Source organism: Peromyscus leucopus, chromosome 23 (assembly GCF_004664715.2).
Source record: "Peromyscus leucopus breed LL Stock chromosome 23, UCI_PerLeu_2.1, whole genome shotgun sequence".
Lineage (NCBI taxonomy): Eukaryota > Metazoa > Chordata > Mammalia > Rodentia > Cricetidae > Peromyscus > Peromyscus leucopus.
The window spans coordinates 33,810,392-33,836,339 of NC_051082.1; the positions used below are offsets into that span (position 1 = coordinate 33,810,392).

The following is a 25,948-nucleotide window of genomic DNA, read 5'->3' on the forward strand; positions in this document are numbered from 1 at the left end:
GGCTGCTCTTCCAGAGGACCTGGGTTCAGTTTTCAGCACCCACATGGCAGCTGACAACCATCTGTACTCCAGTTCCAGGGGATCTGGCGCCCTCATCTGGCCTCCATGGGCACTGCACACACACGATGCACAGACGTAGGCAAACACTCATACACACACACACACACACACACACACACACACACACACACACGGCGCACACACACACACACTAAAAAGAAATCTTTAAAAAAATTGGAGAAAGGCTGATAGATAAACACACTAGATTTTTTTTAATTTTGTTTTTCTGGAAAAATATTTATGTTGATTTAGATGATCTTGAAGCCACTCAGAACAGTGATTATTTTTGCAATATTGATGTTAAAGATATGTGGATAGTAAGAGATGACACTGTAATTTTTGCCTTAAAGCTTTTTTTTCAGATGATAATGAAACAGAAAATAATTAAAAGTCCCACCTGTTGTATTTTTCACAATCTACAGAAGTGTATGCTTGTTCATTTTGAGTTGTGAATTTTGAATAATTTAGTTTTCTTATTTCTTTAAGATTGAGATCATTTTTTCCCCAGATATCTGTGAAATGCTTTTATACTTGGATTTAGAGTTTGAACATTTTTTGAAATTATAAAAATCTTTTTTTTTTTTTTTTGGTTTTTCGAGACAGGGTTTCTCTGTGTAGCTTTGCGCCTTTCCTGGAGCTCACTTGGTAGCCCAGGCTGGCCTCGAACTCAAAGAGATCCGCCTGCCTCTGCCTCCCGAGTGCTGGGATTAAAGGCGTGCGCCACCACCGCCCGGCCGAAATTATAAAAATCTTAAAAATTCATTTCTGGATCTATGGTGACTGAGACACAAGACCTCAGAGCGAAGGTTTCGCTCGTGGGTTTCTGCAGTAAGCTGACTTCCAACTTCCATGCCTTGGTTTGTGAAGGCAGCTTTGTAGCGAGATTGGTTCCTCCCTTTGCTGGATGGAAGCAAAGCCTGCCTGGCCACTGGGCTCTGCACATCTCCTTTAAACCCAGTCCAGGGCTGGAGCGGTGGCTCAGAGGTTAAAAGCATGCGCTGCTCTCCCAGAGGACCTGCGTTTGTTCCCAGCACCCACATCAGTCAGCCCACAGGGGATTTGACACCTCTGGCACTCGTGTACACCTACCCACATGCAGGTATACATGCACGCATATAATTTAAAGATAATAAAAATAATTCGTTAAAAATGCTAATCTAGCCACCAGTTGGCTCACAGGTCGACCAGTTATCCTGTCAGTGACAGACAGTGCCAAAATTCTTTCTTCCTCCTTTTCCTCCTCCTCCTCCTCCTCTTCTTCTTCCTCTCCCTCTCTCTCTCTCTCTCTCTCTCTCTCTCTCTGTGTGTGTGTGTGTGTATTGAAGCCATTCACTAATCTGATCTTATGTTGATAGTTCCTTATGCTATGACAGTAACTGTGATACCCTTGATTTTGTAGAGACAGATGATCAACATCCCATGGCCTCTTATTAGCAGAAATGTGTGTGGGGGGGTCCTGCAACAGTCACCACATGTTACCAGGGAAACCGGGGTCCCCTCTTGGGGTTCTTAGGCTCATCAATGAAAGAATTTAAGAACAGACATAAGCAGAAGCCCCCAGACAATTTAGTGTTTAAAAGGAAACTTGCAGAGCAGGCAAGCTGTAGGTCTTGGCACTGCCCGGATGTGGGAGATAGCGAAGAGGCCATGGCATTGAGTTGAGTGGCCACGGAGGCCAGCCACGTGATGGAGAAGGAGCCGTGCCAGGGAGGGAACTTTAGGAAAAGCGTGAGAAATCCCGAGTACCAGCGAAAGCACGCTTGGGCTCCAGCCAGCATCTGGAGAAAGGAGGACAGTGGAAAGAGAAGTTACACTTTCCTGAAGGTGGGCAGACCCAGCGGAAGCTCCCAGGGAGGCCTGTAAGGACTGTGTGGGGGCAGGAATTCTGGGAAGGAAGGGGACGCTGTCTCATTAAAGGGATACTTATTCCTCTCACTCTATAGCGTGCCTGAAGGTGACCCTGTCTTCCTGAGGGGTGGGTCTTTACCTGCCCAATTGGAGGAGACAATGGCATGTCTCCATCCAGAGGTAGATTCTGTGGTTTATTTATTTATTTATTTTATGCCGGGTGCCTGTGGAGGTCAGAAGAGGGCATCGGGTCCCCTGGAACTGGAGTTAGGATGGTCGTGAGCCGCCTTGTGGGTGCTGGGAACTGAATAGAGCCAAGAGCAGCCAGTGCTGTAAACCACAGAGCTGCCTCTCCAGCCCCAGGGACACTCCGTTCTTCTGGCTCGGAGGTGACGCCGTTCCCTTCGTGGACCTCCACTGCTGCTCTGCCGCCATGGAGAACAGGAGGGTAGGACTTGGGCGTTTTGCTCTAGCGTGACTGTGCTCCTTGCGGTATAGTACAAACCCCACGGGATAAATTGTCTTTGATATTCACGTCGCTGCCTGGCTATGCTCAAGACCAGTTAGGGGTTGGACAGAAGCTGTGCAAGCAGGCCTTGCCTTTGCAGTGGCGATGAGGAAGGACAGCAAGGCGTTGAAGCCCACCCGTGGCCCGTAGCACACACTGGGTGGGCTCCGTCAAAGCATGTTTCTGTCCAAGCAGAAGGCACAGGGGGAGGGAAGGGGAGGAAAAAAATATAAACCAGATAAGAAACCATATTTTTGAAATATTGAGGGTGGGCCACGCTGTTCCTTGCGAGCCCACCTGCTTCATGACCTCGCGTCACCTCCGTGGAAGAGGATGAGGGAAGGGATGACAAGGGTTAATGGACATGGAATTCATATTTTTAGATCATCATGATGAACTGATCACAAGACCAAGTTCAAATATCTTAACGATTTTACATGTATCCCTAACCACGAAAGAGCACTGCTACTGAATTTGCCTGGATTCTGACAGAAATAGAACATCAAGTTCTCGGAACATAGCAAAAAGTATTTTACTTTTTTTGGGGGGCTCTAAGGAGTAATACGTGTTGACACCATTTGAAGCATGTGAGTAGGGAATAGATCCCTGGTTTTTAATATGCATCTCAATGACTTCCTCTAGGGTTACGGGGTCTTCACTTTGCCATGTGAGCTGTCAGAACCCCTTCCGTTTTCTCTGCCTCGTTCTGTGGTGCATGCACGCGCATGGCTCACATTCCTGGAGTAGGCAGTTCCGGTTCATCACGTTAGATGGGGTGTGACATGGTCTCCTGTGGGCTCCCTCTAATTGAGAAGGTTAAGTGCGATTTCCTCGGGCATTAGTCCTTTTTCACAGCCTTCCCCAGATCTTAAAAACAAACACTATGGCTTCCAGATTAAGAAAAAGAAAAGAAAGAATTTACCCATCTGCTGTCTTTCCTGCCGTGATCTTGTCCAGGGGAGGCAAATCTGAGCGGCTTTTATTAGACAGTGTCGTAGCTGTCGTCTCTGATGCAGGAGGCCCCAGGTACCGGGACACAGCCGGCTTCCTGACAAGGCGAGGCTTGCGTTAAAATGCCTCCCCGCCCCATGGGAGGCCAAGCAGACAAGGGGATGAAGTGTGAATTGGCTGAGGGGAGTCACATGTTGCTGGACTCGACCTGGCTGTGGAATGGCTAACTATGTTCCAAGTGTTGCTTTTGATCAGCTGGGGAGGATGGATTTCCAGCTTAGGCCCCACAGAAGTCTTTAAAAAACAAGGAATTGACACACTTGTGTGTCTTTAACACTCTCTGGGGAAGAAAGACACCCCAGGACTTCCCTTTGTGGCCACTGACTCGCACCTGGAGAAAAGGGGCCATTTGCCAGTTGGTAATAGTGAATTCCTCGGAATCGGAACGGCCCCTCACTCTTGACTGTGCGGCACGTTCACACTTAATGGATCGAACGTTTATAAAATGTTCAAATGTCACCTGTCACAAGAGGCAATTTTGCAAGTTAATTCATGGGGTAAAGTGGGTTATTCTGCTGTCCCTGCCAGTGAGATATGTCTTCCACTGACTCCAGATAGATTTATACTACCTGCGCTACCGAGATTTCTTCTTCTTCTTTTGAATAATGACTTTTGAATCATGAATTTTTACTCTGCTCCAATTTAAAATAACTCTATGGCAAACTTCTTTGATTCAGTGTGATTTTATTCTATAGAGGAAAGTTTGGATGCACAGTGTCTCCCATAGGCTCATGTGTTTGAACATGTGGCATAGCTGAATAACATGAGCTCCAGGCTCAGCGAGAGACCCTGCCTCAGAAAATATAAGAAAAAATGGATGAGGGCACCCCAAGGCTTCCACTTGTCTCTGTGCCGACAGATGCACACACTCACACAAGCATATCTCGTACACACGCCTGTACACATACACACAAAATACAGTTTACATTTATTTTATTTTATGTGTGTGAGTGTTTTTCCTGCATGGATGTATGTGCTCCACATGGGTACCTGGTGCCTAAGGAGGCAAAAAGAGGCCATCAGATCTCCTGTAACTAGAGCTACAGACAGTTATGAGCCACCATGTTGGTGCTGGGACCTGAATCCAGGTCTTCTCTAAGAGCAGCCAGTGCTCTTAACCACTGATCCACCTTTCCAGCTTCCAAAAATAGTTTAAGAATCCATGTATGGACCAGTAAGTAACCTGTTGGAAAAAGAGAAATGATTCACAGTTCATCTAAACAAAGTGGTATTATCAGACACCGTTTTATTACCTGGAGGTGAAGCGGGATGTGCGCACGAGGGGCCGGCACCAGTACTTCAGGTAGAGGGGTCGGTCCCAGGTCATCAGCAGACAACCCTGGCATTCCTGCAGTGCAGAGTAAACACTAAGAAAGAGTGAGTGTTGCTTCTCTGTGGGGTCCCGCTGCCCTTTACATTTTCACTTCTGTGTGTCATGCCTGTGATAGTCCCCTCTGCTGTATTTTCAGTCCCCATCGTCAAGAAGACCTGGGCGGCAGAGGCAAGCCTTATTGAATACTACAGCGACTTTGCAGAAAGTCCCATTCCTACCGTGGACCTGGGAATTCCCAATACGGACAGAGGTGGGTCCCGAAGTCTCGCTACCCCCTTTGACTGACTGTCCCCGTACTGTGTAAATTCAGCAAGTCAGCATGCACTGCGATCTCAGTACGAGCACTTCTTATGTGAGTGTCTCCCTCTGTTTCCACTGAGCATCTTTACCTGTGGATGTATGCTGGCTCTCCTTCAGGACTTTTAGTACAGACGGAGGCCCTGCATTGTTGGGAGGATGTGCTGTACCCTGGCAGCGAGCATGTGGCAGGCACAATATGGTTGACCAGGAATGGTTTCCCGCCCCACACTTCATCGTGGCTAGAATGGCGGTGCCAAGTTAATTTGCCAGCTTCTCACACAACGCTTGTGTCCTCCCAAGTCTATGGTCTAGACTTCATACTTTGAATCTCCGAGCGCTTGGCTCATTCTGTAGGGCGCACAAGTATTCAGTAAGCAATATTATAGGCGTTAACATTTGATTAGAAAGTGGCTGTGAGTCTATCAGGATTACCTTCCAGAGGGAGAGCTTTCTAGTGAAAACCGTTTTCGTTTGGTTTGGTTTTGAGACAGAGTCTCATGTAGCCCAGGGTGTGCTGGCCTTGAGTCCATGAGCCTCCTGCATCGCCTTCTGAGTGCTACGATTATAGGCATTATCTTACTAAGAGTTTCCTTTGCTGTGATAAACACCACGGCCAGAAGAAGCGTAGGTAGGAAAGGGCTTAATTCAGCTTACATGAGAATTAGGGAAGGCTAATTTCTAGGGACATTCCAAGTCATTGTTGTGCATATCAGCATTCAGGCTCGAATCAATCACTTTAAAATTCAAACTAAGTAAATAATAAATGTATGCTGTGTATTTAGAGCAAATAATACATTTACAGTTTTCTTCTTACCTTTCCTAGGTCATTGTGGAAAGACGTTTGCCATTTTGGAAAGATTTCTGAACCGCAGCCATGACAGAATAGCATGGTTAGTCATTGTGGATGACGACACGCTAATCAGGTGAGAGTCCTTCTCCTCTGGGGTCTGGCTCTGCTGTGACAGGCATGGCTGCTTCCGGCGATGGCGGGGCAGCAGGGATGTCTTGGTTTTAAGATCCTGAACATCTGGCGATGTGAAGCAGGTCACTGTCCCGCTGACTGCCTTCTGGCCGTGCTCAGCCATCGTTAGCGGGGAGGAGCACCAGCTGGAACCTACACACAGTGTATGTTAAAAGAGAGGGAGCTGAGAGTCAGGAGACCAAGGCTGTTAGAGTTTGCAGGGCATAGAACTAGAAAAGAGATGGATGTCCAAAAAGACAACCCTGGGCATCTGCAGAGGGCTCTCCTCAAGTGTTCGGTAGGGTAGAACATCTGTGTGAGGAAGCTTCTAGATGCTGGGACAGAACCACCGAAATGATCAGAGGGAATGATAGTGGGCACTCACGCAGGGTACTCAACAGTCCCTGTTGCCACTGGGCAGACTGAGGTACCCTAACCCAGGGACACTGTCCCAGAATTGATACTGTTAGCATTAGTTATTATATTGTTAATAAATAATCATCACAACTATTTCATATTTCAAAGGGGATGCATGGAAGGTGTACTCTAAGTCTGATATAATCTTATAGACATGAAAACTATTATCAAGGATTTTTAAAAGCCTTTTGAGCAGGGTTAACAGCAAATTAGACACTGCACAAGAAAAATATAGACATTCAATGATATGACAATAATTACCAGCCAAAGAAAAACGCAAGGTCGGGGGAAGTGCTATAAATGACATTATTGTATCAATTCATAAAAATTAGAATTAGTAGTTAGCTTAGATACATTGCTTCAGTGTGTTGATTTCAAGTTATATAATTAAAGCTACTATATATTTTATTTTTTAAAAGATTTATTTATCTAATTTTATATGTTTGAGTGTTTTGCCTGTATCTGTAGATGTATACCATATGTGTGCAGTTCCCATGGAGGCCAGAAGAGGGCATCACATTCCCCTGGAACTGGAGTTACAGATGTTTGTGAACCACCATGTGGGTGCTGGGACTCGAACCCTGGTCCTCTGCAAGAGCAGCCAGTGCCGTTAACTGCTGAGCCGTTGCTCAGGCCTCCCACTGTGTATTTTCACATAGAAGTCTCAGGGTAGTCTTGCTCTCATTTCTCTTGGTGAAACATGTAGAGGCAGAATGCCTGCTTTTCTAAAGAAATGTGTCATGTCGATGCTAACTGTCCTCAAGATGAGGACTTTTTCTGCCCTTAGGAAGCATAGTGGGATGGTTGGGGAAGGGTCTAATGTATGCACTTGCAGGAGAGTGGAGAACGTCCAGAGTACGTGCTTGTGTGTTGGTTTTTTTATATACTCAGAGGACAACCTGTAAATGAGACCCTAGAGTAAATGGGAATAATTGGTAAATCTGGGGAAAGGGTCCTTGGGACTTTCATCCTGTTTTTTGTAACTTTTCTGTAATTGTAAAATGCAGTCCCATAATAGGCCAGAACGGAGCGTCCTCTGGCGTTGAAAGGTCGGTGTTCTGCCGGTGAAATCCTCTGCACTGCCAGGCTCTACTCATCCAGCACGGGCGGGACTCGCTGGAGAGCACGGACGTGCAGTTTTCCTACATGGCTAAGACTCAGAAGTGCCTGAAATGGGAACAGATTGCTAAGTGAAATGCTTTTCCTGGGCCAGATCCCCATAGATGGGGTTGAAATCTGTGTGCTTCATCCGCGTTCCCACTCTGGGGTGTATGTGAAGTGGGTGATAATGATCAGACTCCATTTGTGGTCTCTGAGCCGTGAAGCAGCCCAGAGGAATCTTAAATCACTTCAACCTTAAAATACGGAATGTTGTAGGTGGAATTGATAATTTCACAATATGTAGGAAGAAGAGAAAAGTAATTCTCTCTTTTTAAATTTTTACAATTTTTAAAAATGTTTTATTTTATGTCTGTGAGTGTTGTGCCTGCATGTGTGTATGTGTTCCACACGCATGCAGTGCCTGTAGAGGTCAGAAGAGGGCGCTGAATCTTCTGGAACTGGAGTTAAGTGGTTGGGAGTTGCCATGTGGGTGCTGGGAACCGAATCCAGGTCCTCTGAAAGAGCAGCCGGTGCTCAGTGTTGATCCAACTTTCCAGCCCCCCTCCCTGTCTTTTTAAGCTCAAGCAATTCCTGTTTTTCCCTAGAAAGTTTGGGGGATTTTGGCCTTGTACAGACTGAACCCTTGGAAATCCCCAAGTGTGGATCCTTCATCAGCAAATACAGTCAGCCTCCCCACACAGATTAGTTTCTCAGACGGCTTCTTGAAGACAGATTCTAAATTAGGTGTGCTTTGAATGTATAACCTTCATGCCAAAAAACAGAACATGTTTTATGCTCACTCAGAAAGTGCCAACATCAGCAAAGGCCATGGCTTCCAGATGTTCTAAACCTGCCTATAAACTTGTAATCCCCCGGAGCGCACACTTGTGGGGGGTTTGTGGCTGCTTTTGTCTCGTCCTTATACAGTAAAGTTGCTTTCCCCACTCACAGCTTTACCATTGTCTGTCTGTCTGTCTGTCTGTCTGTCTATCCATCTATCTATCTATCATCTATCCATCTATCTACATCATCATCATTATCTATCTATCTGTCATCTATCTATATCAATCATCATCATTATCTATCTATCTATCTATCTATCTATCATCATCATCTATCTATATCAATCATCATCATTATCTGTCTGTCATCATCTATCATCTATCATCTGTCTATCTATCCATCATCTATCCATCCATCCATCCATCCATTTATCTATCTTCATCATCTATCTATCTGTCATCATCTATCATCTATCTCTCTATCTATCATCTTTCTATCCATCTATCTACATCATCATCACTATCTATCTATCTATCATCATCATCATCATCATCATCATCATCATCATCATCTATCTCTATCTATCTATCTATCTGTCTGTCTGTCTATCTATCTATCCTTCTATGCAGTGTCTAGAAAGGGTGATGGATGGATTCTTCTTGTATGTTTGGCTTTTTCTTCCTCATCACCACGACTCCTCTCAAGTGGGGGGACAGTGAGTGTCTGGGACACCTGCTACTCCCGTATTCACTTGGCGGTGTTCTGATGCAGTTCGGAGCCTATGCTACCCACCTGAGAGCCCTTGAGCTCATGGATCAGGGTCTCAGAGGCATGTTGAAGTTTAGCCCTTTAACATTTTAACCCAAAGTTATGGGCTATGCAAAAACTAGTTTTAAGGATCACTGGCCAATGTTATAAGGGAAAGTTAAGACTTGGTGGAGGATGAGCTGGAATTCTCTAGAGTAGAGGAGGCCTCCAGAAGGCATTTGTAATGTTATCATTGGTTTTCTTTTCTCTCCCTCCCCCCACTCTCCCTCTTCTCTCTTCCTCCCTCCCTCCCTCCCTTCCTTTCTATCTTTCTTCTCTAGCTAGCCTAGAACTCATTGTGTAGACCAGGCTGGCCTCGAACTCTCAGAGGTCTGCCTATCCCTGCCTCACAGCCCCTGGGATTAAAAGCGTGACCCACCGTACCCAGCTCAAAATGGTCTAATGCTTCAAAACAGGGGAGCTCTTGCCTTTGTTACATCAGCCTACCTGTTGGCTTTTAAAAGGGAGTTTTCTGCCTTATTTTCCCACGATCGGGTTTGTTCGCCTCACTGCAGCTGTGTTTACAGCTTGTGGGATTCTCCCTGGCCTCTGTAAGCTGCCACCGTCGACACTGTGCGGGGACGGGAGGCCCCCAAGTATTCAGGGGACGCACATGCAGACCGTAGCTCATTCCCTGGGAAGCCTTGTGGAGGAAAGGCAGCGCACTCCGAGGGTTCGTGGGGGGAAACCCGGCTAGCCCAGCTGGCCCCAGCCTGACAGGAAACCTCCAAGCCTACTTGCCCTTCAGAAGCTCTTTTTTTTTTTTTTTTGTTTTGTTTTGTTTTGTTTTTGTTTTTGTTTTTGGCCATCAAGAGTTAAAACAACCTTGTCATTTGAGAAGAGGTGAGGTTTAAGTGACACTTGGAAACAGCCTGGCAGAGGAGATTTACAGCAATATGACTACCTTTAGTCATTCCCTGCCACCCTGCTGCCCCGAGGGTAACTGGCAAGGCTCAGTTCAAACTGGATGGAGGGCACCTCTGACGTCTTGCCTTCTCTTCTAATGTAGAATGTTCATATTTGGGGGGGGGGTATTTTTTAAAATCCATTTATTCCACACTTGAATTCCACCGCTAAACACCCCATTCTGAAGCCACATCAGAGTTAAATAAGTCCTCTCTTTGCTCCTCAGCATCTCCAGGCTCCGACGTTTGCTTAGCTGCTACGACTCCAGGGATGCTGTGTTTCTGGGTGAGCGTTATGGCTATGGCCTGGGCACAGGTGGTTACAGCTACGTCACAGGAGGAGGCGGGTGAGTGAGCCATCTCTTGTCTCCGCATCTCTACTAATCCCTGAAGGGTGGTGTCCAGAAACCCCTGCAGGTGCTCAAGACCTTTAGATAAAATGTGTCCTAGGCCCACACTCCCGCCAGCTTGAAATCCATTCCCGATCATTTCTAATACATATTACAACATAAATGCTATGGAAATTCCTCTTTCAAGGTGAGGACCTGATTGTGTGGCTTCAGGGGGCCTAGAACTCCTCCTCCTCCTTCCTCCAGAGTGATGATAAGATTGCAAGTGTGTGCCACTATGCCTTGCTAGAAATAGGTTTTATATTGTGTTCTTTACAGGATGATGAAAAGAATAAAACTCAACAAATATATTTTCATCTGTGGTGGGTGGAGTCCACGGATGTGGAGCCCCTGGGTTCAGAGAGAACTGTTTTAAACATTTTCTTTCCACACTGGCAGAAATGGTCTGCAGGGCTGAGACCTGTTCCGGCATGGGCACTCTTTAGATGTTGGTTGTTCCTTCAGTAGAAAAGGAAACATTACATTTGAGAAATATGAACAGAACTCATAGTAAAGAGTAGCTTATCCTTTGAAGGAGTAATGTAAAATTCAGGTCAGCATACTTGGTAAGAATCTCCCTGAATTAATGCTTGATTCTAGACTGCCAACTGGTTTAGACTGTCATTTTAGATGGAAAAAAAATGCTTATAGATTTTAATTTCAGAAAAAAAATAAGTCATTAAACTTTTAAATTATCTAGTGCTTAATAAATCATATTTAATAAAGGAAGAAAGTAGAATCTTAGACTTAGGCAATTAAATAGTATTTGTGTAGAATTTATAGGTTTTAAATAATAGCTAAAAAAAAAAAAAATCAATCGTCTTAAATGAAGCACCTGCCTGAACTCTATGGGGAAAGATTTTAATTTGATTTTTTATGGGTAAATCAATTGAGCAGTTAATCTTTTCTGTTATTGCTGCAGTCTTTACCATTTGGTATTCAGGAGGGCATTAACTGGGTACCAACCACAGACATTTATGTTCACGGTGTGCCAAGCAGTATTGTATAAAGTGTGTAAGCGTGTGAAGGACCAGGGTCTTTCGTTCCTGTTTTATAATACCTGCGTTTGGAACGCTTCTGTCTCAGGCTCTTTGCATGTCACTGTTACAAAACGCTTGAGCCTGGGTAACTTCTAACCCAAAGAGGGTTCTCTAGGTCACCGTTTCAGAAGTCCAGAAGTTTGGCCGACGTCTGCTCGGCCTTGATGGCAGCCTTCGGGTGGCATCACATGGAGGGTGGCATCAGGACTGGAGCACAGGCGTGAGGGAGAAACCGTGCTGAGACAGGAAGCAAGAGCGCTCGAAGGGCCGGCGTCTTCCTTTCTGAGAGCCCCGCAGCCAGCGGAGAGGAAGCTTCCTGCTCTGTGCTGGCTTGATTTCTCCGTGTCCCTTGACCGGAGTGGACAGCCCACCACTTGTCAGGGTTCTCAGGCCCCTTGTGACTTGGCGTGTGTCCTTTGGACCTTCTAGCCTCGCCTGTCTGCACTCCCATCCTGATGAATCCATGTTGAGCTTGTTGCAATTTCCCGGAAACACTTGTTCCCTCTTCCCTTTGACTGTGGTCCCCGGAAGCACTGTTCCCCGTCCCAGCTTCCTCTGTCTCCAGTCCTCCTAGATTTCCAGTCGCAGTCCTTTACCCCCTGTTTTCCCGCAGTGCAGCCTGGGCTGCGGTCAGTCCGGCACTCAGGGTCGGGTGCTCTTCTAAAGCACTCACAGAGCGTTGTGCAGCCCATTACCATCTAATTGCCGATTTACTTGCCCATTTCCCGCTTACGTTATGAATTATTTGTGGACAGCACCTGTGTCCTCCTTCCCATTATGGCCCCCGCTTCGTACCAAAGGGACTCATTGCTTTTCAAGGAACGGAGAACAAGTAAATAAAGAAATGCACGCACACTGGCATTTAATTTCCCCATAGGTGATGTGACTCGTGCAGGGTTCGGATTTTAAAAGTCCCTTCATTGAGATGCAGAAGCAATCTTCATGAGACGATCCTTTCAGTCAGTCTTTGATAAAAGCTGCAGACAATATTGTGTACTTTGTCCAGGGCCACTTAGGATTTTTCTAACGATTTGGCTGAAGAATGAATGATTTTTAAAAAGAGCAGGTTAGGGCCTGGAGAGATGGCCCAGAGGTAAAGAGCCAGTGGCTGCTCTTGCAGAGGATCCAGTTCAGTTCCCAGCACTTATATGATTTGTTTGTTACCTGGGGCATATGACACCCTCTTCTGGCCTCTTTGGGTGCACACATACATGCGGGCAAACACTCAAACATACACATAAAATAAAAAAATAAAGATAACTACCGAGCCATCTCCCCAGTCCCCACAATTTTTAATATTTATTTAATATTTATTTAATTTATATAATTATATAAATTATGCTAAATAAATATGAATTTATCTAGTAATAAATATATAATATTTGATAATATTTAAATATAATTTAAATAATAAAATATTAATATTTTAATAGTCAATAAATATTTTAATATTTAAATTAAAATTAATATTTAAAAGTTGGCAGATAGAACACTCAAGCATTCTTTCCTGCTGAGCTGGGATTGGTCACTTTCCCTGTGGGTGGTCCACTTTATTCTGAAAGAACTTGTGGACAGTACTAATAAGTTTTGCTAAAGCCTTTGTGTACTTAGTGCACGTGAATAAGTAAAGTTGCTCTGTGCGAATTGTCTAAAGTATAAAATAATTACTAACGGGAATTCCACACTTGGATTTTATCTTCCCATGAAGTTGGTCTTCCAGGAGCCGACCACAGTGAAAGTCCTCATCTATTCTCATTCCACTGGTGGCGGTGGTTGTTTTTGTTCTTTTGGGGGACCCGTCACCCAGCTCCCAAATAAACCATGCACAGAGGCTTATTTTTTTTTTTTTTTTCTTTTTTTTTTTTTTGGTTTTTCGAGACAGGGTTTCTCTGTGTAGCTTTGCGCCTTTCCTGGGACTCACTTGGTAGCCCAGGCTGGCCTCGAACTCACAGAGATCCGCCTGGCTCTGCCTCCCGAGTGCTGGGATTAAAGGCGTGCGCCACCAACGCCCGGCGAGGCTTATTTTTTTAATAATTTTTTTATTTACCCCAGTAATCAGATCGGTGAATACCCTAACTGTCATCATAGAGCCTTCATCCTGTAACTGATGGAAGCAGATGCAGAGATCCACAGCCAAGCACCAGGCTGAGCTCCAGGAATCCAGTCAAAGAGAGAAAAGAGAGATTCTATGAGCAAGGGCATCAAGATCATGATGGAGAAACCTACAGAGATGACCAAACCAAACTAGTAGAAACTCATGAAATATAGACCAATACCTGTGGAGCCTCCACAGGACTGGACTAGGTCCTCTACATAAACGAGACAGTTCTGTAGCTTAATCTGCTTAAGGGCCCCCCCTGGCAGTGGGATCAGGATCCATCCCTGGTGCATGAGCTGGCTTTTTGGAGCCCACTACCTATGGTGGGATACCTTGCACAGCCTTGAGGCAGGGGGAGGAGCTTGGATCTGCCTTTACTGAATGTACCAGGCTCTGCTGATTCCTCATGGGAGGCCTTACCTTCTAGTAGGAGGGAATGGGGGTGGGTTGGGGAGGGGGAAGGCTGGAGCAGGAGGATCTGTGATTGGTATGTAAAATGAATAAAAAAATTTCTTAATTAAAAAAAATAAAGAAGAAAAAATTTTTTTCTTTCCTTTTACATACCAACCCCTGTTCCCCCTCCCTCCCCTTCCCCTGCTCCCCACCCAGCTCCATGCTCTCCTCATAGAGAGTAAGGCCTCCCTTGGGTAGTCAACACAGGCTGGCATACCAGGCCCCTCCCTCCTTCATCAAGGCTGAGTAAGGCATCACACCACAGGGAACGGTCTCTAAAAAGCCGGTTTGTGTACCCGGGATAAGTCCTGGGCCCGTTGCCCGGGGACCCACACACACATCAAGCCACACAACTTTTACCCACATTTAGAGGGCCTAGTGCAGTCCCATGCAGGCGCCTCAGCTCCGTCAGCTCCCACTAGCTTGGGTCAGCTATCTCTGTGATTTTTCCCATCATGACTCTGACCTCCCCTTGCTCATATAATCCCTCCTCCCTCTCTTCAACTGGACTCCAGGATATTATCCAAGTGCTTGGCTGTGGATCTCTGCATCTGCTTCCATCAGTCACTGGATGTTAAGTTCTATGATGACAATTAGGGTAGACACCAATCTGAGTACAGAGGAAAGCTAGTTCAAGCACCCTCTCCACCACTGCTATGAGTCTTAGCTGGGGACAATCTTGTGAGTTCCTGGGGTTTTCCCTAGCTGCAGATTTCTCCCCATCTCCTTAAAGGTACACTCTGTCAAGAAATCTCTTTCATTGCTCTTCCTCCCCATCTCTTTCCCAACTCAGCCATCTCGAGCCCTCAAGTTCCCACCTCCCATCATCTCCCTTCTATTTCCCCCTCCCAGTTTATCCAGGAGATCTTGAACCTTTCCCCTCCCTGGGGTGATCCATGTGTGTCCCTCTTAGTGTCCTCCTCTTTGCCTAGCTTCTCTGGGGTTGTGGATTATAGCCTAGTTATCCTTTGCTTTGTGTCTAATATCCATTTATGAGTGAGTACGTGCCGTGTTTGTCTTTCTGGGTCTGGGTTACCTGACTCAGCATGATTTTTTTTTCTAGTTCCATTCATTTGCCAACAAATTTCATGATGACATTGTTTTGTTTTGTTTTTTACCGCTGTGTAATACTCCATTGTGTATATGTACCACATTTTCTTTATCCACTCTTCAGTTGACGGGCATCTAAGTTGTTTCCAGGCTCTGGCTATTACTAATAATGCTGCTATGAACATAGCTGAAAAATGTTGAGCATTTTTTGGGTGTGTGTCCAGGAGTGGTGTTGCTGGGTCTTGAGGTAGGTTAATTTCCAATTGTCTGAGATTCCACCATACTGATTTCCAGAGCAGCTGTACAAGATTGCATTCCCACCAGCAGTGGAGGAGTGTTCCCCTTTCTCCACATCCTCTCCAACATAAGCCCTCATCAGTGTTTTTGATCGTAGCCATTCTGACAGGTTTAAGGTGGTATCTCAGAGTCGTTTTGATTTGCATTTCCATGATGGCTAAGGATGTTGAGCATTTCCTTAAATGTCTTTTGGCCATTTGAGATTCTTAGGTTGAGAATTCTCTGTTTAGCTCTGTAGCCCATTTTTTAACTGGATTATTTGGTATTTTGCTGTCTAGTTTCTTGAGTTCTTTATATATTTTGGAGATCAGCCCTTTGTCAGATGTGGGGTTGGTAAAGATCATTTCCCATTCCGTAGGCTGTCTTTTTGTCTTATTGACAATGTGCTTTGCATTACAGAAGCTTCTCAGTTTCAGGAAGTCCCATTTATTAATTGTTGCTCTCAGTGTCTGTGCTACTGGTATTATATTTAGGAAGTGATCTCCTATGCCAATGCATTCTAGGATACTTCCTATTTTCTCTTCTGTCAGATTCAGTGTAACTGGGTTTATGTTGAGGTCTTTGATCCACTTGGACTTGAGTTTTGTGCATGGTAATAGATATGGATCTATTTGCACTCTTCTACATGTAGATATCCAGTTATGCCAGGACCATTTGTTGAAGATGCTTTCTTTTTTCCATTGTATAATTTTGGCTTCTTTATCAAAAATCAGGTGTTTGTAGGTGTGTGGATTAATGTCAGGGTCTTTGATTTGATTCCATTGGTCCACATGTCTGTTTTTAATGCCAGTACCAAGCTGTTTTTATTACAGTAGCTCTGTAGGGATGGTGAGGCCTCCAGAGGTTGTTTTATTGCACAGGATTCTTTTAGCTATCCTGGGTTTTTGTTTTTCCATATGAAGTTGAGTGTTGGTTTTTCCAGGTCTGTGAAGAATTGTGTTGGGATTTTGATGGGGTTTGCACTGATTCTGTAGATTGCTTTTGGTAAGATTGCCATTTTTACTATGTTAATACTACCTATCCATGAGCATGGGAGATCTTTCCATTTTCTGATATCTTCTTCAATTCCTTTCTTCAAAGACTTAAAGTTCTTGTCATACAGGTCTTTCACTTGTTTTAGTGTTACCCCAAGGTATTTTATATTATTTATGGCTATTGTAAAGGGTGATATTTCTCTGATTTCTTTCTCAGCCCATTTATCATTTGTATATAGGAGGGCTACTGATTTCTTTGAGTTAATCTTGTATCCTGCCACATTACTAAAGGTATTTATCAGTTGTAGGAGTTCCTTGGTAGAATTTTTGGGGTCACTTACATATACTATCATATTGTCTGCAAATAGGTAAAGTTTGACTTCTTCCTTTCCAATTTGTATCCCCTTGATCTCTTTTTGCTGTCTTATTACTCTAGCTAAAACTTCAAGTACTATATTGAATAAATATGGAGAGAGCGGACAGCCTTGTTTTTGTTCCTGATTTTAGTGGAATTGCTTTGAGTTTCTCCCCATTTAGTTTGATGTTGGCTGTTGGCTTGCTGTAAATTGCTTTTATTATGTTTAGGTATGTTCCTTGTATTTCTGATCTCTCCAAGACCTTTATCATGAAGGGATGTTGGATTTTATCAAAGGGTTTTTCAGCATCTAATGAGATAATCATGTATTTTTTTTTCTTCAGTTCGCTTATATAGTGGATTACATTGACAGATTTTTGTATGTTGAGCCATCCCTGCGTCTCTGGGATGAAGCTTACTTGATCATGGTGGATGATTTTTTTTTATGTGTTCTTGCATTTGGTTTGCTAGTATTTTATTGAGAATTTTTGCATCAATGTTCATGAGGGAGATTGGTCTGTAATTCTCTTTCCTAGTTACATCTTTATGTGGTTTGGGTATCAGGGTAACTGTAGCCTTGTAAAAAGAATTTGGCAATGTTCCTTCTGTTTCTGTTGTTCAGAACAATTTCAGGAGTATTGGTATTAGCTCTTCTTTGAAATTCTGGTACAATTCTGCACTGGCCCTGGGATTTTTTTGGTTGAAGACTTTTGATGACTGCTTCTATTTCCTTAGGGGTTATAGGTCTATTTAAATTGTGTATCTCATCTTGATTTAATTTTGGTATGTGGTAGCTGTCCAAAAAATTATCCATTTCTGTAGCTAGAGTTTTCCTGCCTTGCCCACAGTCAGGACAAATCTTTGTCACCCGCCAGTCCCACAGCCGCTCAGACCCAACCAAGTAAACACAGAGACTTATATTGCTTACAAACTGTATGGCCATGGCAGGCTTCTTGATAACTGTTCTTATAGCTTAAATTAATCCATTTCTATAAATCTATACCTTGCCACATGGCTCGTGGCTTACCAGCGTCTTCACATGAGGCTTGTCCTGGCGGCAGCTGGCAGTGACTCCTTCTGCCTTCCTGTTCTTTCTTTTCTCCTCTCTGTTAGTCCCACCTATACTTCCTGCCTGGCCATAGCCAATCAGTATTTTATTTATTGACCAGTCAGAGCAACACATTTGCCATACAGAACATCCCACAGCACATTTCTTTTACATTTTCTAATTTTGTGGAGTACATGTTTTTGAAGTATGACCTAATGATTCTCTGGATTTCCTCAGTGTCTTGTTGTTTTGTCTCCCTTGTCATTTCTGATTTTGTTAATTTGGATGTTCTCTCTCTGCCTTTTGGTTAGTTTGGATAAGGGCTTGTCTATCTTGTTGATTTTCTCAAAGAACCAACTCTTTGTTTCATTGGTTCTTTGTATTGTTCTCTTTGTTTCTGTTTCATTGATTTCAGCCCTCAGTTTGATTATTTCCTATTGTCTGCTCCCCCTGGGTGAGTTTGCTTCTCTTTGTTCTAGAACTTTCAAGTGTGCTGTCACTAGTGTGAGATTTCTCCATCTTCTTTTTTTTTAATATTTATTATGGATACAGTGTTCTACCTGCATGTATCCCTGCAGGTCAGAAGAGGGCGCCAGATCTCATTACAGGAGGTTGTGAGTCACCATGTGGTTGCTGGGAATTGAACTCAGGACCTCTGGAAGAACAGTCAGTGCTCATAGCCACTGAGTCATCTCTCTAGCCCCTCTCCATCTTCCTTATATGGACATTTAGTGCTATGAATTTTCTTCTTAGCACTGCTTTCATAGTGTTCCATAAGTTTGGGTATGTTGTACATTCATTTTCATTGAATTCTAGGAAGTCTTTAATTTCTTTCTTTATTTCTTCCTTGACCCAGTGGTGATTCAGTTGAGCATTGTTCAATTTCCATGAGTTTGGAGCCTTTTTGCATTTTGTGCTGCTGTTGAAATCTAACTTTAAGCCAAGGTGATCTGATAAGATACAGGAGATTATTCCAATTTTTTTTTTGTATCTGTTGAGATTTGTTTTGTTCCCGAGTGTGTGGTCAGTTTTGGAGAAGGTTCCGTGGGGTGCTGAAAAGAATGTATATTCTTTTGTGTTTGGGTGAAATGTTCTATAGATGTCTGTTAGGTCCATTTGAGTCATAACATCTGTTAGGTCCCTTATTTCTCTGTTAAGTTTCTGTCTGGCAGATCTTTCCAGTGGTGAGAGTGGGGTGTCGAAGTCTCCCACTGCTAGTGTGTGGGTTTTGATGTGTGATTTAAGCTTTAGTAATGTTTCTTTTACAAATATAGGTGCCCTTGTATTTGGGGCATAAATTTTCAGAATTGAGACTTCATCTTGGTGGATTTTTCCTGTGATGAATATGAAATTCTCTTCTTCCTCTCTTTTGATTGATGACGTCTATTTTGTTAGATATTAGGATAGCTACACCAGCTTGTTTCTTAGGTCTATTTGATTGGAAAGTTTTTTTTCCCCAACCCTTTACTCTGAGGTAATGTCTGTCTCTGAAGTTGTGTATTTCTTGTATGCAGAAAAAGGATGGATCCTGTTTTCATACCCATTCTGTTAGCCTGTGTGTTTTTATAGACAAATTGAGTCCATTGATATTAACGGATATTGATGATCAGTGATTGTTAATTCCTGTTATTTTATGGTGGTTGTGTCTTGTGTTTCTTTTCTTTAGGATTTGCTGGTGTGAGGTTATCTATTGCCTGTGTTTTGGTGGTTGAATCTAGCTTCCTTGGGTTTGAGTTTTCCTTTTAGTACCGTAGGGCTGGATTTGTGGATATGTAACATTTAAATTTGGTTTTGTCATGGAATGGTTTGCTTTCTCCATCTACGGTGGTTGAAAGCTTTGCTGGGTATAGTAGTCTTGGCTGGCATTCATGGTCTCTTAGCATCTGCAGAACTGTCTAGGACCTTCTGGCATTCAGAGTTTCCATTGAGAAGTAGGGTGTAATTCTGATAGGTCTGCCTTTATATGTTACCTTTTTCCTTTGCTGCTCTTTGTTTGTTTGTTTTTGTTTTTATTTTTCCAGACAGGGTTTCTCTATGAAACAGTCCTGGCTGTCCTGGAACTCACTCTGGCCTCAAACTCAGAGAGATCTTCCTGCCTTTGCCTCCTGGAGTGCTGGGATTAAATGGTTAGTGTTTTGACTGTTATGTGGTGAGGGGACTTATTTTGTGGTCCAGTTTATTTGGTGTTCTGTAAGCTTTTTGTATCTTCATAGGCATGTCCTTCTTTAGTTTGGGAAAGTTTTCTTCTATGATTTTGTTGAATATATTTTCTGTACCTTTGAGCTGGAATTCTTCTCCTTCTTCTATCCCTATTATTCTTAGGTTTGGTCTTTTCATGGTGTCCCAGATTTCCTGGATGTTTTGTGTTAAAAATTTGCTGGATTTAATGTTTTCTTTGACTGATGAATCTATTTTCTCTATCATATCCTCTGTAACACGAAATCTAATAGGTCTTTTAATAACAAACCTGGGAGCCTGTTATTGGGGTAAATGCTGAAAGATCAGAGAGACCAAAGAATAAGCCACTGCCATGTCTCACCTCGCCAACTCCATGAATCCTCTGACTGAAATCCTCTGAGTCCTCACCCAAAGGCTCCAGCCGAAAAAGCCTTTAGTTTCTGTCTCCTCAGGCCTTATATACCTTTATTGCTGGAATTAAAGGTGTGTGGTTCCCAAGTACTGCGATTAAAGGTGTGTGCCACCACTGCCTGGCTCTGTTTCTGTCCTAGTCTGAATCAATCTCATGTAGTCCAGGGTAGCTTTGAACTCACAGAGATCCAGAGGGATCTCTGCCTCCCAAGTGCTAGGATTAAAGGTGTGTGCCACCACTGCCTGGCACGTACGTTTAATCTGGTGACTTGTTCTGTTCTCTGATCTTCAGGCAAATTTTATTAGGGTACACAACGTATCACCACAATCCTCAGTGCCTGAGATTCTCTCTTCCATCTCTTGTATTCTGTTGGTTATGCTTATATCTGTAGTTTCTGTACGTTCACTTAGATTTTCCTTTTTCTGCACTCCCTCAGTTTGTGTTTTTTTTTTTATTGCCTTTGTTTCAATCTTCACATCTTGATTGTTCCCTTCACCTGTTTGTTTTTTCTTGGGTATTTTGGTTTTCTTTAAGAGATTTCTTGATTTCCTCCAATTTTTGTTTGTCTTTTCCTCCATTTCTGTAAGCAAATTTTTCATTTCCTCTTTTTAGGGTCTCTATCATCTTCATAAGGTTGTTTTTAAGGTTGTTTTCTTCTGGATCATCTGCGTTGGGGTGTTCAGGTCTTGCTGCTGTAGGATCACTAGGTTCTGGTGGTGCCATGTTGCTCTTTATGTTGTTGAATGTGTTCTTACGCTGCCGTCTACCCATGCCTTCCTTTAATCTGAACAGGTGGCGTTCCTGGTCACTCTTCTTCCAGTTGGCTCCCGTGGGGCCTCTGGTTCCTGTGGTTGTTCTTCTTCTCAACTAGTCCAGGAGGGGGGTTATAGCTCTGGTGGTCCCTGTTCCCAACTGGTGCAGGGTAGGATTATGGCTCTGGTGGTCACTGATGCTGCAGGGGATGGTTGGCTAGGGGCTGGGGGTGGGAGCAGGCTCCTGCCCGGTCTCTGGGGCTGCACTGGCTGAGGGGAGGGCCATGGAATGTTCTAGGGACTAGAGAACTGGGCTGACCAGTCTGGAGATCGGCCTTCCCTGTTCCCAATCGGAGCAGGGTGAGTGTATGGCTCTGGTGGTCACTGGTGCCATGGTGGGTGGTTGGCTTGGTGAGGGGACGGGGGAGGGTTTATTCTTGTTCCAAAACCAGACAAAGACAATCAAAAACAGGAAATTATAAACCCACCTTGCAGATGAACACAAACACTAAATTTCTCAATAAAATACTTGCAAACTTGTTGCACGAATCCTAATTGGTCTTATAATAAAAACTTGGAGCCAGATATTGAGGTGAATGCTGAAAAATCAGAGAGATAAAGGAAGGAGCCACTAGAGAAACTTCTCACCACTACCAAATCCTCAGGCTGAAAGTGAGGTGTGAGCCCCTGTCTCCACGAATCCTCAGGCCAAATGCCTCTGAGTCCTCAGCCGAAAGGGCGAGAGACTTATTCTTAATTATGAATGCCCAGCCTTAGCTTGGCTTGTTTCTTGCCAGCTTTCCTTAACTTAAATTATCCCGTCTACTTTTTGTCTTTGGGCTTTTCCCATTCTCTTATTTCGGTAAATCTTACTCTTACTCCGTGGCTGGCTGTGTAGCTGGGTGGCTGGCTCCTGGAGTCCTCCTCCTTCTCTGGCTACTTTTTTTTTTTCCTCCCAGATTTCTCTTTCTATATATTCTCTCACCCTGCCAGCCCCGCCCATCCTTTCTCCTGCCTTGCTGTTGGCCGTTCAACTCTTTATTAGAGCATCAGGTGTTTTAGACAGGCACAGTAACACAGCTTCACAGAGTTAAACAAATACAAGGTAAACAAAAATAACACACCTTAAAATAATGTTCAGCCACACACTGGAGCTTGCAAAAGAGAACAAAGCATTTTCTTCCCTCACACGAGCCCTGTCCCTGGGGTGGGGAGGCTGGGGCAGCTGTTGCTGACTCTGCTGGAGTTTGACCGAAAACACGTGGCCCTGGGGTCTCACTGGTCGAACGTCTGAGGAAGGTCTTGCCGGTTTGCAGACTTGCAGGTTCTCCCGTGTATAATGACGGGAACTTCAGCCCTCCTTCTTGTACACTTGTGTTTCCTTATGTGTCAGCTTAGGAAGAACTTCTGGTTGTTGCTCAAGCAACTGCATTTTAGCGAGACCAGCAGTGCTGTTGTCCTGGTGTTTGCACTATCAGTTCTGGTGTTTGCACTGTGGTCTTGGTGTTTGCACTATCGTCCCCAGCGTTTGCACTGTGGTCTTGGTGTTTGCACTGTCATCCCTGGTGTTTGCACTATCATCCCCGGCGTTTGCACTGACCTTCCCTGCGCTTGTCTCTGGTGTGTAGCTGGGTTCAGCAGACCCCGGTGGGTGGAGAATCACTTTTCTAACCACGGTCTGCACACTCTTCCTCCAGCGCCGTCCTGGTAGGTGGACTGTGGAAGATCTTTGCAGAGGACGCTTTGCTGAGTCGTTTGAGTGCCTTCTGCATGTGTGTGTGTGTGCGTGCACTGGGTTGTGAGAAGACGTGCATGGATTTTAATTCAGCTGCGCCACCTTTGGGGCTTTGTGACCTGAAGAGGACCAGAAAGGAAACCAGAAACCCTTCTCTCTTTCAAAAAGAATTTTTCACGGGAGAGTGATAAATTCACCTCGAGGTCATTTCTCCAGAGCACTGCTGCTGCCTGGGGTGGGTGCGCTCACTCTGCTCACCCCGCCCACCCCGCCCACTCCGCCCACCCCGCCCACTCCGCTCACTCCGTCCACTCCACCCACTCCGCCCACTCCGCCCACTCCACTCACTCCGCCCACTCTACTCCACTCACTCCGCCCACTCCACTCCACTCACTCGGCTCACCCCGCTCACCCCGCCCACTCCACTCACCCCGCCCACCCCGCTCACCCCGCCCACCCCGCCCACTCCACTCACTCCGCCCACTCCACTCCACTCACTCGGCTCACCCCGCTCACCCCGCCCACTCCGCCCACCCCGCCCACTCCGCCCACCCCGCCCACTCCGCTCACCCCGCCCACCGCGGCTGCGGGATCCCGAGGAGGCTCCAGAATGTGCGGCTGCCCCTGCAGCCACCCCTGCTGCACAGACCACCACGGGCAGCAGCCAACCATCTCCCCTCCTCTGAACCAAGGGTTCAGCTATCAAGGGGAGCCCGGGAGGGTTGGGCGCTGGTGACGCACACCTTTAATCCCAGCACTCGGGGAGGCAGAGGCAGGCAGATCTCTGTGAGTTCGAGGCCAGCCTGGGCTACAGAGCGAGATCCAGGACAGGCTCCAAAGCTACACAGGGAAACCCTGCCTCAGAAAGAAAAAGAAAAAGAAAAGAAAGAAAAGAAATGAAAGGCCTTTGCTGCCTAGGATGCTGAGGGAAGCACAGAAAGACCACAGTGGGCTGAAGCTCCCCCCATAAAGTCCCCCACATCCCAGGCCAAATGGTGTCACGGCACTGTTGAAGATATGTCACGGTCTGCCCACCCCTCCGTCAGGTACTTTTCTGTTGCTGTGACAGACACCAAAAGCAACTCGGGGAGGAAAGGGTTAATCTCATCTCAGGAGTTTGCAGTCCACCGTGAAGGGAAGTCCAGGCGGGAGCTGAGCAGAGGTCATGGAGGGGCTCTGACTTCTTCCCGTGGCTTCCTGCGCCTGCCCTGACACAGCCCAGGACCACCTGCCCAGGGCTGTCACCGCCCACAGTGGGCCGAGCCCTCCCACATCAATTATTCACCCAGAAAATGCCCCGCAGACTCACCTGCGGGCCAGCCTGGTGGAGGCGTTTTCTCCAGGGAAGCTCTCTTTCTAGATGACGCTATTATGTGTCAAGTTGATAGAGAACAAAGACAGTAATGTTAGGAAAACCACGGTCACATAGCGTTCGTTTATAGGGGAGACACACACAGCTGTCTACTGGGTCGGGAACCGTCTCTCGAGGTGATTTTGCTTTCATACAGTGAATGTGCAGAGTCAGTGGAAGTGTGCCCGCGTCAGTGGTGGGCACCGTCCTCAGGAGTGCGGCCCCTCAGCCGTAGCCCTCCATCCCCGTGGACTGGCTGCATGGCGCTAACCCCCCTAACTCCTTTTCTGTCCGCTCCCACCAGCATGGTCTTCAGCAGGGAAGCCATCCGGAGACTCCTCGCCGGCAGCTGCAGATGCTACAGCAATGATGCTCCCGACGACATGGTCCTGGGCATGTGCTTCAGCGGGTTGGGGGTCCCTGTGACCCACAGCCCCCTCTTCCATCAGGTGAGAAAAAGTTTTGCTTTCTCCTCTCGTGTTTTGAAAATAATCTTAGGGAATAGGATAGGTTCTGTGGGGGATGTTCTTTTTATTTTTTTACACTTGTGTGTGTGTGTGTGTGTGTGTGTGTGTGTGTTTTGTTTGCATGTATGTAGGTGTATCATGCACGCGCCTGTGCCCACGGAGCTCAGAAAACGGCATCCTGTTCCATGAATCTGGAGTTTTGGATGGTTGTGAGCTGCCTTGTGGGTCCTGGGAACTGAACCTGGGTCCTCTGGAAGAGCAGTCCGTGCTCTTAACCACTGAGCCATCTCTCCAGCCCTTCCATGAGGGATGTCCTTAGCAGATCTTGTGCATGTCATGTGCATCATAAAGACAAGGCAACAACATCCAGAAAACCAAGTGATGTTGGACCAGTGGCCTTGCAAGTAGGACTAGGAAGCACACATCCCCTCCCCTCCCTCCCCTCCCCTTCCCTTTTCTCTGCTCTCCCCTCCCCTCCTCTCTTCTCCTTCGGGAAGGTAGACAGACATTGATTTGGGGAACAGGAAATGAAACCATAGATGTCAGCCGAAATTGCTGTCCTGGACAGGAAAGAAGAACTTGTGTCTTTCCAGGCTGGCAGCCATTGGGGAGATACAGGTTTATGGGAGCCTGCTTTTACTTTGGCTTGTTGAGGTTTTCTGGGCTTTTTCTCCTTGGTTTACTTTTAAACAGGTGACTAAAGTCCACTGAATTTCAAGGTGGTGTCTGAACCTGTTTCCCAGATTACAGAAAATCAATAAAAGGATTACATTAGTCAGTAAAAGGATAAGATGATGTTTATAGGGATGATGGTTCTCATGTATCCTTGATATGAATTTCAGAGTTGGAAAAGGGAATTCTTCCCATTAATTTTAGTAATATTTTAAGAACCCAGCCAACTAATGTTCTAAAAATAATAATTTTTAATTCACATCCATTTACTATGCACATATCCTTTTTAAGAAATATGAAGTTTTTTGACATTTGAGTATAGATACATGTATATTTTAAGGGCCCATCATATATTCAAAATATAGCCTCTGCACTTTTAAAATTATTTAAAATTATTATTACTATCGTTATGTGGGTGTTTTGCCTGCATGTGTGTCTGTGTTCTACCTGTGTGAAGTACCCTGAGAGGCCAGGAGAGGGCACTGGATCCCCAGAACTGGAGTTACAGATGGTTGTGAGCTACCGTGTGGGTGCTGGGAACTGAACCCAGGTCCTCTGCAAGAGCATCAAATGCTCTTAACTACTGAGCAATCTCTTCAGCCCCTTCCTCTGAATCTATCAATCTCTCTCTCTCTCTCTCTCT

General features: G+C 45.2%; 1 protein-coding gene across 1 annotated transcript in view; it reads left to right on the forward strand.

Annotated features, from left to right (window-relative positions):
* The window catches only part of B3glct (beta 3-glucosyltransferase), a 95,321-nt gene that overhangs the window by 65,002 nt on the left and 4,371 nt on the right, over positions 1–25,948 (forward strand). The window contains exons 11-14 of the mRNA XM_028878081.2: positions 4,897–5,010; positions 5,884–5,983; positions 10,262–10,381; positions 24,471–24,615. Coding sequence (XP_028733914.1) covers positions 4,897–5,010; positions 5,884–5,983; positions 10,262–10,381; positions 24,471–24,615 — 479 coding nt within the window. The remainder of the gene's footprint in view (positions 1–4,896; positions 5,011–5,883; positions 5,984–10,261; positions 10,382–24,470; positions 24,616–25,948) is intronic.